The following is an 11,607-nucleotide window of genomic DNA, read 5'->3' as shown; positions in this document are numbered from 1 at the left end:
TATTTCTCTCCTTTACCAGCATGTTTTCTATATGACTACATCACTCTCACCACGGAGCACAGACATGCCCTCTGGCAAGAGCTCTCTTTCCTGTTCCTCATCGCTTTTCATCAAGCCTTGCACAGTGTGCCGGAGTACCAAGGATGCCAGGGTCCTCAACTCTATTCAGCATGTAGAGATAACATCAGCATCCTGGTAATCTCCTCTATCGTCTCTTCCTTCCTTCCTTCTTTTCTCTTCCTTCTTTCTGTCTTCCTTCCTTGCTTTTTCCGTGCATACAGTCCTTTTTTTCCTTCTTCCTCTCTCTTTCATTCCTTCTTTCTTGTTCTTTTTCTCCTCCTTTTTCATTCTTCATCTCTTCCTTTCCCTTCCTTTCATCTTTTGTCTCTTTTCTACTTCTTTTCCTTCTCTTCCTTCTTCTTTTTTGCCTCGCCCTGCCCTATCCTTCCCTCACCTTCTCTTCTGCTTCCATCCTTGACTCTTCTTTTTCCCCTTTACCAAAAGATTTTCTACATGTCTACACCACGCTCAACATGAAGCACGGACATGCCCTTTGGCAAGAGCTCCCATTCATTTTCCCTTCCGCCTTTCACCCATCCGGACAGGGAACAACCTTCCTGCTTTCCTCCAGCCTATGCAAGACAGACAGACTGCTCCGGCACCTTCCCATCCCTCCCCTTCTGGAAGAACACCACACCCTTCAGCCTCCAGTCCTCTCAAAGAACACAGCAAGTAACAGGCAAAGAACAGCTCTGCTACACTCTAATAGTTTGATGTCCTTCTTATCTTGAGGCACCCAAAACTGCACACAGTACTCGAGGTGGGGCTGCACCACTGCAGTGTAGACTGGGACAATCACCTCCCTCGACTGGCTAGTTTTGCTATGCTTGATGCACCCCAGGACACGGCTGGCCCTTTTGGCTGCCAGGGCACACTGTTGACCCACATTCAACGTGCCATCAACCCAAACCCCCAGGTATCTTTCTGCAGGGCTGCTTTCCAGCCACTCGTCCCCCAATTTGTACATATAACTAGGATTACCCCATCCCAGGTGCACAATCTGGCACTTGCTCTTCTTAAATTTCATAGGGTTGGTGATTGCCCACATCTCTAGTCTATCCAGATCTCTCTGTAAGGCCTCTCTACCCTCGAGGGAGTCCGCAGCTCCTCCTAGTTCAGTATTGTCAGCAAACTTACTTAAGCAAACTTACTGATCATTTATAAAAACATTAAAGAGCACTGGCCCGAAAATCAAACCCTGCGGAACCCCACTGGTGACTGGCCGCCAGCCTGGTGTAACCTCATTTACTAGAACTCTTTGATCCCAACCCATCAGCCAATTGATCACCCAACGTACGATGGACTTGTCTTACGACAACTGTTATGACAGCTGTGTGCTGGACATTTTATCCAGAAGGATATGGTGAGAGACAGTATCAAAAGATTTGCTACAATCCAAAAAACCCCACATCTACTGGCTTCCCTTGCTCAGCTAGATGGCTGACCTTGTCATAAAAGGAAATTAAGTCAGTTAAACAGGACTTTCCCCTCCTGAACCCGTGCTGGCTATGACCAATGACTGCAGTGTCTCTCAAGTGTTTTTCAGTCACTCCCAGAATAACCTTCCCCACAATTTTACCAGGCACTGAAGTGAGACTGACAGGCCTGTAATTGCCAGGGTCTTCCTTCTTACCCTTGAAAATTGGGACAATATTTGCCAGCTTCCAGTTGCCTGGGACCTCTCCGCACTCCCAAGACCATTGAAAAATAATGGAGAGGTCCTGTGATAACATCGGCCAGCTCTTACAGTACCCTGGGGTGAATCCCATTGGGCTCCATAGACTTAGGTGTCTCCAGCTGGAGCAGCAAGTCTCAAACGAGTTCACAGTTGGCTGGGGCTTTATATTTCCTGCACTCACGCTCTTCCAACACAGGGCTCCGGGGGTCCCAGGGCCCATCATTGGTGTTAAAGACACAGGCAAAGAAGGCATTAAACATCTCTGCTTTGCCTACATCCCTATTTGTGAGGTGGCCAACCTCATCAAATAACGGACTGATGTTATCTCTGATCCTCCTTTTGCTGTCAACATATTTTAAAAAGCCCTTTTTGTGGTCCTTCACAGTGCTGGCCAGCTTGAACTGAAACACAAGCCCAAGCTCCACGTACTTGCACGTCTGTGCAAACAGGCTCCAAAGAATCCAAACAACGCACGGTGGGAGAAATTTCCTTCGGGAACTCAAACCCATCACAGCCCAGCACTACAATCCTCCATGAAGGCTGAAAAAGCACGGGGCAACCACAGCTCCTGAGCACTCTACACATACCTTGAGGAAGAGCTATTCTTCCTGACTCATTTTCACCTGCACGCTGAAGGGCAAGCACTTGCTCTCCCTTTCTGGCAGGACATCGCAGCAAGAACCTTGTTACCCAAGGGATTCAGTCCCCATGGAATACCTCTCCTTCGTTAGCGTGATCCACGCATCACACAGCCAGACAAAAGCCACCAAGGTAACAGCATGACATTTGCACTGAGAACATCTCCTTCATGCCCAACACATCCACTCCAAGAAATGCGCTGGGGTCCCTCCTCCCTCTGTCCTCGCTGCCACCTGCTCACACTGGGCCTGGAAGCAGCGGGAAAAGAACGAGAGCAGGCACTGGTGCTTTGCTGCTCCAAACCCACAGGCATTACAATCCAGGCAACATTCCGTTAATCCAACATAAAGATGCCACAACTGAACAGGAACAAAAGTACACCTGCCTCTCAAACACATCCACTTCAGGTGTGAGTGACTTACCTGTAGCATCACTGGTTGCTTTTTCAGAAAAGAAATATTTTCAGGACAGGAGAATTGCTTTTAAAGGACATTTTCCCTTAATGTTATCAGCGTTTCTGGGGATGCTGGACAGAAAAACTGACTCATGTTCTGCTAAACCGGGACTATGCACAGTGCTCCCTTTTGCACTTGTATCACAGGGGAAGCAGGAAGGAGACCTGAAAGCTAAGGACATTCTCTCAAAGTGAAACTTAGCTCAGGAGAGTGGAAAAGCCATCCCCCACAGTGATGGGAAATCACCCAAACGTCTGCCACCTGACAGCTGCCAAAATTCAGCAGTCTGCATCTCATCCACTCTTACCAACACGTTGCCAATGTGAAAGAAAAAAAAATAAAAGGGTGAAAGAGTCGGTGGTTTAGGTGAGAGGAGAGAAGAAAAGCAAAGGATCCCATTCCACTCTATGGGATGCAAGGTTTGCCAACATCCTGATTACGGACACCACTCCTTCCCCTCCCTAGCAAGACTAAGAGCAGAGAGAAGACCAAGGAAGCTTCAGAGAAGGCTGGCAGCATGATCCAAATTTCAAAAAGCTTCTCTGTCACCAACAACATTCCACATCAAAACCAAGTGATCAAAGGCGCGTATGGTAGTTATCTTCACAAGCAGTAATACCACGGAGAACAACAGGCCACGAGGATATGCAGAACTTCCGGAGGTCCTCAGAGGATCCCAGGCAAGCAGCCCTGTGCACCGGGCCTCTTCTCAAGGTCTCCTACTGGCATCCTCTATCCCGCCCCATGGGAAATGGCATCTCCACAGCCAGGCAGACATTCTCCAGCCCTTCCCCATGACACAGACCGTGTTCTACCCAGCATCTCCACTTCCTTCAGACAAGACTCTTCCCCACTCAAAGTCATCCTCCCCATCACACATGCCCAGGCCCTACTCAGTACCACTCGCAGGATCGCTGCCACAATACCCAGACATTGCTCCACCACAGTAACATGCCCCAGCTCTAAACCGAGCTCTGAGCATGACCCAGGCCTTTGCACATCCTCACCTTGTCTCGTGATTGGCACAAAGAACATATGGACGGACGCAAAGCCACACAGCGTCTGGCAGGCTCTTCTCAGATGCTTGAACTTCACCCTGAATGGTTTTGCCTCTTCAACAATCTCAGATGGAAACACCACAGAGCTGCACATTAGAGTTCTTAAGCATTCTGTGATTAGAGCTGTGACAGTTCGGAGCCCACTCTGCACAGATTTCATCCTTCGAGAGAACCACACCAAATGCCGAAGCGTAAGCACACTCACGATATCAACTGGGTGGCAGAATTTGTACCATAGAAAAAGAGAGCTGGGCTCCTGCTCTGGAGGGTTTGGCGTGTACGTGCACGTAACAGAATGAGTAAAGCATGGTAAGGGGACACACGATCTGTACTGAGGCCACCTGTGCAAATGCACAAGTAGGGGAGGTCAAGAGCACAAACATTATACCCACCTCTTCGTGTGCCCTTACAAATCCTGCCTGAGGAGGAGTAAGGAACCATCAAGGCTGTGGAAGCTACTATAGATGCCCACCACTAGTTTCTGTTTGACCAACAACATTCCACCTCAAAAACAAGAGATTAAAGGCATGTATGTTAGGTGACATACCAAACAGTAATACCACGGAAAACAAGAGCGCCCTATGATATGCAGAACTTCTGGAGGTCCTGAGAAGATCACAGGAAAGTAGCACTGTGTGCTGGTGCTCTTCTCAAGATTTTCTACTGGAATCCTCTATCCCACGCCCTGGGAAACAGGATCCCAGCTAAGTGGACATTGTCCAGTCCTTCCCCAATGACACAGACCATGTTCTACCCAGCATTTCCACTTCCCTTAGGCAAGACTCTCCCCCACTCAAGGTCACCCTCCCCGTGACACATGCCCAGGCCTTTGCATGGAGGCATACAAAGCCATACAGTGTCTGGCAGGCTCTTCCCAGATGTATGAACTTCACCCTGAATCCTCCTGCCTTTTCAGCAATCTCAGGTGGAAACACCACAGAGCTGCACTTCAGAGTTCTTAAAGATTCTGTGATTACAGCTGGGTGGGAGAATTTCTATGGTAGAAACTCAGACCTGGGCTGCTGTGCGGGGTTTGGCCTGTACATGCGTACATCAGAACGAGCCAGGCAACAAGTCGAGCGCCCAGAGATTACACCCACCTCCGTGTGTGACCTTACAAATCCTGCCTGAGGATGACAAAGGAACCATCATGGCAACATCAGCGGAGGTGGAAGCTACTACTACTACCCACCACTACACAGGGACAGCAGATTGAAGCACTACCCTCCCACAACACCTTGCCCAGAACAGGAGCAAAAAGGTTCATCCGATAGTATTCAGCAGCCTGCATCTCACTCCCTCTTACCAACACATTCCCTACGTCAGGCAGGCAGCAGCACAAGGGACTGTCTCTGGTGGGAGATCTTCATAACCTCAAAAGACATTGTGGGCATTTCAATACCACATGCTATCTCAAGGTCAGGAAGGCCTCCAACTCCACACCTTTGGAGCCTGGGAAATGATCGTGGGCAGGAACACTCTGTCCCCATCCTGACTCAGGCTTTCCTCTAGGCATCCCCCATTCCCCACTCCGCGACACGCGTTCTCCAGAAAAGCAGACCATCTCTCATTCTTGTTTTCTTACAACATGGCCGATGGTCTTCCCAAGGATTTCCAGTTCCCTCAGGCAAGGCTTGCCACTGCTCAAGGTCACCCTTCACACCAGGACACGGCCAGGCCCTACTCAGTGCCACTGACACATTCCCCTCTGCAACATGCCACAGGTTCCTTTCCCACCTCGGGGCTCACTCCAGCTTTTGCAGACCCTTCCATCAACGAGAGCACCATAGAAAAACACATGGATGGTATCATATAGACCCTGTCCAGCAGACTCTCTACTCTTTCTAAATGTTATGTTGGAAGAGCTCTAAATGGCAATGGCAGTGATTTCATGCTCTGAGAGAACAACCCAAACGTTGACAAGTACCCCAATGTAACGGATGATACTGATTCTGTAGGAGAATTTGGGTTTGCGGGGGGGTGGGGGTGGGGTGGGTGTTGTTTCAGTTTTTTTTGTTTGTTTGTGGGTTGTTTTTTTTTGTTGTTGAAAAGAAGGTTTCCGGGCTTTTTGTAAAGGTGTGGCTGCTGATGCAAATATTGAAAGAACATCACAACAGGCCAGCATAGGTCACACTGCTTCTCTGGCCAGGAACACAAGTCCACAACTGTTCCCATCAATGACAGCACCATAAAAACCAGAGAGATGGTATCATACACACGGTGTTCAGCAGACTCTCTGTAGTTGACCCTTCGTGTTTTGCAATGCTTCACACCTGGGAGCTCTGTTACACATCTGAAATGTTACACATCTCTTTGTAGAGGTGGTGTCAGGGCAGCTCTAACGGCAACGGGCATTGATTTCCCTCCATGAGAGAACAACCCGAATGCTGACGAGCACGGCATTGTCAGGGATGATATCTCATGTATAGGACAATTTGGGGGTTTTTCAAAAGAAGGTTTCCGGGCCTTCCATAAGGCAGTCCCTGCTGGCACAAATACTGAAAGACTATCAAAGCAGGCCAGCGTACATCATATCACATCACTTCTCCAGCCAGGAACGGAAGTCTATAACATGGTGAGGGTGGGGGCAGGAAAAGAAAAAGAAAATGCCCGTTTCTGACACCTACCTTGCGTCACACTCCTCTCCCTGAACACTTTATACTACCAACTACAGGAACAACATACTTGGAAAAACAACACAGGAAAAGTCCGTATTGCCTTCCCTGCTTTCATAGTGACTCTGGTGGGTGAATACAAATGGAGAAATTACACCACGGGACAGAAAACCCTGAAGTCCCAGTCGTCACCTATCCTTTTGCCCCCAAAGCGAAAGCCGAGGGGCTCCGGCAACGACGCCAAGGCAGATGCAAAGGGCCCCTTCACATCCTTAAGCACCCGCCAAGCACCCACCGCCCGCACGCCCCGCGGGCTCAGCCCGGCTCCCACCAGCGCCTCCCCACCCCCAGGGCGAGAAGGGAGCGCGAGGACGAGGGGGAAGGCAGGGGCGAGAGGCGGGGAAGGGAGGGCCACTGACCGTGTCCGGGAGAGCGGGCGGCTCCGGCTGCGTCTCCTTCGCCGCGGGGCCGGGCGGCGGCGCCGGGAAGTTGGGGCTGAAAACCATCAGGTCGCTCTTGCCCGCGCCGTCCGCCACGCACAGGCTCCGGCTCTGCCGCTGCGAGTACGACCAGCTCCCCACTTCGCTGGCGCACACCAGCGTCGCCGGCCCGGGCCCCGACAGCGCGGCCGCCCGCGGCGCCCACCGCGACGCCCCGTACAGCACCACCGCCAGCAGAAACAGGCTCGACACCGCGCAGATGGCCACCACCAGCCACACGTTCGTCGACGACGACGACGACGACGCCGCCGCCGCGCCGGCCTCCGCGCCCGCCGCCGGCCGCAGCCCCGCCCCCGGCAAGGACGAGGACGAGGACGAGCCCGCGGCCGCCAGCGCCGCCTCGGCGGCCTCCCCCAGCGACACGCTCACCGTGGCCGTGGCCGAGCGCGCCGGCTCCCCGTGGTCCCGCACCACGATCACCAGCCTCTGCCGCGGGCCGTCCGCCTCCTCCAGCGCCCGCGCCGTGCTCACCTCGCCGCTGTACAGCCCCACGCGGAACGGGCCCTTCCCCCGCGGCTCCCACAGCTCGTAGCGCAGCCACGCGTTGTAGCCCGAGTCCGCGTCCACCGCGCGGATCTTCGCCACCACCTGCCCCGCCGGCGCCCCCCACGCCGCCCACGCCCACAACGCCCCCGAGACCGGCCCCGACGCCGCCGAGACCGCGGCCCCGGGCTCCGGCCCGACGCCGGCAGGCGCCAGCAGCGCCGGCGCGTTGTCGTTCTCGTCCACCACGAAGAGCTGCACCGTGGCGTTGCCGCACAGCGGCGGCTCCCCCGCGTCCACCGCCCGCACCTCGAACTGCAGCACCTGCACCTCCTCGTAGTCCAACGGCTGCAGCGCCCACAGCCGCCCGCTCTCCGCGTCCACCGACACGTAGCTCGACGCCGGACGCCACCCGCCGCCCGCCGCCGCGCCGCCGCCGCCGCCGCCGCCGCCCTCCGCCACCGAGTAGCTCACGCGCCCGTTGCCCGCCTCGTCCGGGTCCCGCGCCCACAGCCGCGCCAACTCCGCGCCCGCCGCGTTGTTCTCCCGCGCCAGCACCGTGTACACGGCCTGCGCGAACGCCGGCGCGTTGTCGTTCACGTCCGACACCGGCATCCGCAGCCCGCGGCTGGCGCGCAGCGGCGGCGCCCCGCCGTCCTCCGCCCGCACCTCCACCTCGTACTCCGCCACCCGCTCCCGGTCCAGCGCCTCCCGCAGCACCAGCGAGTACGAGCCCGCCAACCTCGCCACCAGCCCGAACGGCGCCGCCGGCCGCACCGCGCAGCGCACCCGCCCGTTCGCCCCCGAGTCCCGGTCCGACACGCTCAGCAGCGCCACCACCGTCCCCACCGCCGCGTCCTCCGGCACCGGCACCGACAGCGACGTCACCCACACCTCCGGCGCGTTGTCGTTCACGTCCAGCACCTCCAGCTCCACGCTGCAGTGACCCGACAGCGGCGGCGTCCCTTTGTCCCTTGCTTCAATACGGAAATCAAATATACTGACTTCTTCGAAGTCCAGGGCGCCCGTGAGACGGATCTCCCCCGTATTCGGATTGACGGTAATCACATCTCTTCCACTCAGGGGAAAGAAGTGGGTCGCCGTGTAGGTCACCTCACTGTTAATTCCCTCGTCCGGATCCGTGGCGTTCAGCCGCGCCACCAGCGTCCCCTCTGCAGCGCTCTCCAGCAGCTGCACTTTATACACCGACTGGTTGAACTGGGGCGCGTTGTCGTTCGCGTCCAGCACCGAGATCACCAGCTCCATCGTGCCCGTCAGCGACGGCCGGCCCCCGTCACTCGCCGTCAACACCAAACGGTGCACGGGCATCGTCTCCCGGTCCAGCGGTTTCGTTAAAACAAGATCGGGTACAATATTTCGCTCATTCCACTTTTGTAAATCCAGACGGAAATGCTCGCTGGGGCTGAGTGTGTAGGAGAGCTGCGCGTTGGCTCCGACATCTGCATCCGACGCGCCCTCCAGCGGAAACCGAGACCCCGGCAGCGACGATTCCGCGATGCTGAGGTTTTTCCGGGCGGCGGGGAAGAGCGGGGCGTTGTCGTTGATGTCGGTGACCTCCAGCTCCACGTGGAAGACGCGCAGCGGCCGCTCCACCAGCACCTCCAGCCGCAGGGCGCACGGCGCGCTCTTCCCGCACAGCTCCTCCCGGTCCAGCCGCGAGCTCACCACCAGCGCCCCGCTCGCCCCGCTCACCTCCACGCTCGCCCGCCGGCCCTGCGCCACCAGCCGCAGCCGCCGCGCCTCCGGCTCGCCCGCCTCCAGGCCCAGGTCCTGCGCCAGCCGGCCCACCACCGTCCCGGCCTTGGCTTCCTCCGGCACCGAGTAGCGCACCTGCCCGCCGCCCAGCGCCCAGGCCGCCTGCAGCACCAGCACCCGCACCACGGGCCCCCAGCACACGCCCATCGCCGCCGCCGCCGCCGCCCGCCCGGGCCCCGCACGGCTCCCCGCCGCCGCCCGCACGCACCGGCTCTCCTGCCCGCCCCGCGCCGCCCCCCCGCGCTCACAGCCGGGCTCTCCGCCGCGCCGGGGCGGAGCCGCCTCGCCGCTCCGCCGCCGTTGCTGAGCCTGCAGCGACATCGTGCGCTGCTCCGCCGCCTCGCACGCTCCTGCCCCGGCCCCGCGCTGCTCATCTCCTCTGCCGTCTCTGCCTCCCTTCCTCCTCTTTCTGTTTCTTCTTTCTTTTTTTTTTTTTAATTTTTCCTTGCTTGTTTGCTCTTTCCTTCTTCCTTTCTCTTTCTTCTGTTCTCCTTCTTTCTTCCTTGAAGTATCTTTTTTTAGTCGTTTCTCTCGTTCTTCCTTTCTTTCCTACTATTTTTCTTCTCTTTGTTCTTTCTTCTCTTCTTCTCTTTCCTCTGTCTTCTCTTTCCAACTTCTTCCTGCTTTCTCCTCCTTCCTTCTTCTCTTTCTGCTTTCTTCTGTTCCTTCCCTATCTTCTCCTTTTCGGTCTTGCCCTGCCCTGCCCGATTCTTTACTCTCCTTTCCCTTCTCTTTCCATCCTTCTCACTTCTTGACCCCCGCTCGCAGCTCACCAGTCGCCTCCGGCGCCGCGGCGTAGACCGTCAAAGACGGAGCCATCAGCGCTAATTAAGGGGCATCAGCGCTAATTACGGGGCCTCAGCGCCGGAGCGCGCTACTCTGACCAAGGCGGAGGCGGTTAGGGACCAAGTCCGTTTCCTGTCTAGAGATAACGTTGCTGCGTTCTCCTAATCTCGTCTGTCACCTCTTCCTTCCTTCCCTTTCCTTCTTTCTTTCTTCCTTTCTTGCTTTTTACTTGCACTGATTCCTTCCTTGCCTTTTTTCTTTCCTTCTGGATTCTTCTGCAAGATATCTTTGGTGCACCCTGGTAATCTCCTTTACGGTTTCTTCCTTTTTTCTCTTGTCATCTTCCTCCTTTCCTTAATTTCTTCCTTGCTTCCTTTCTTTCTTCTTTGTTTTTTTTTCTTTGTGTCTTTCTTTCTGGCCTTCTTTCTGTCTGTCTTTCTTGCCTTCTTTCTTCCTTTCTCTCCCTCACCACCTTTCTGTGTACAGTGATAGCATCCGGGCATGCAAGTAAACTCATTTGTCTTGCCTCCCGTTCTCTTCCATCCTTGACTCTTCTTTTCTTTTTCCCTTTTACCAAAAGATTTTCCACGTGACTACACCACACTTGCCATGAAGCATGGAAATGCCCTCTGGCAAGAGTTCTCATTCCCCCTCTCTTCCGCCTTCCATGCCTCCGGATGGCAAACAATCTTCCTGCTTTCCTCCCATCTATGCAGTAACGACAGACTGCCCCTTAATGTCCCCTTCCCTTCTGGAGGAAGACCACGCTCTTCAGCCTCCAGTCCACTCGAGGACCCAGCAAATAACAGAGCAAGGCAACCATATGGCAAAGAAGAGCTCTGCTACATCAGAACAGAATCCACCACCCTCAGAAACACAAGCCCAAGCCCCAGGTACTTCAACATCTGTGCAAACAGGCTCCAATGAGTCCAAACAACACAGGGGAGTCTTTCTTTAGGGGACTGAAACCCATCACAGCCCAGCACTCCAATCTTCCACAAAGGCTGAAAAAGCACAGGGCCTCCACAGCTCCCGAGCACTCTTCCTGTATCTCGATGAAGAGCTATTCTTCTGGCCTCCTTTTCCACCTGCACAACAAAGGTCAAGACCTTGCTTTCCCTTTCAGGCAGGCACACACTGCCAGAGCAAGACACCAAGAATCTCGGTACCCGGGAGCATTAGTCCCCATGAAATACCTCCCCTTCATCAGCATGAGCCACCCATCATACAGCCAAACAAAAGCCACCAAGGTAACACCACGGGACTGTCACTGAGAACATCCCCTCAACACCCAACACATTCACTCCGCAAAATGCATTGGGGTCTCTCCTCCATCTGTGCTTCGTGCCAGCACCTCAACCTGTGCCTTGAAGCAGCGGGAAAGGAACGAGAGCAGGCAGTGGTGCTTTGCTGCTCCAAACCTACAGGCATTAAAGTCCAGGCAACATTCGGTCGATCCAACATGAAGATACCAAAATGCAACACGAACAAAAGTACATCAGCCTCTCAAACATGTCTTCTTTAGGTATCATTGACTTACCTGTAGCATCACTGGTT

General features: G+C 54.9%; 1 protein-coding gene across 1 annotated transcript; it reads right to left on the bottom strand.

Annotated features, from left to right (window-relative positions):
• Window positions 1-6,776: 6,776 nt before the first annotated feature.
• Window positions 6,777-11,277, bottom strand: LOC142088572 (protocadherin alpha-2-like). The gene has a single exon (XM_075164003.1). It carries the CDS (start codon window positions 9,583-9,585, stop codon window positions 6,778-6,780), a length of 2,808 nt encoding a protein of 935 aa, XP_075020104.1. The 5' UTR covers window positions 9,586-11,277; the 3' UTR covers window position 6,777.
• Between the last annotated feature and the right edge of the window lie 330 nt (window positions 11,278-11,607).

Source organism: Calonectris borealis, chromosome 15, assembly GCF_964195595.1.
Source record: "Calonectris borealis chromosome 15, bCalBor7.hap1.2, whole genome shotgun sequence".
Taxonomy (NCBI): Eukaryota; Metazoa; Chordata; class Aves; order Procellariiformes; family Procellariidae; genus Calonectris; species Calonectris borealis.
The sequence above is the reverse complement of the archived record's forward strand: the minus strand, read 5'-3'. Positions and strand labels throughout refer to the sequence as shown.

Bases quoted from the DNA above. Each gene is read 5' to 3' on its own strand.
- LOC142088572 (XM_075164003.1), bottom strand. From the start codon at position 9,585: ATGTCGCTGCAGGCTCAGCAACGGCGGCGGAGCGGCGAGGCGGCTCCG.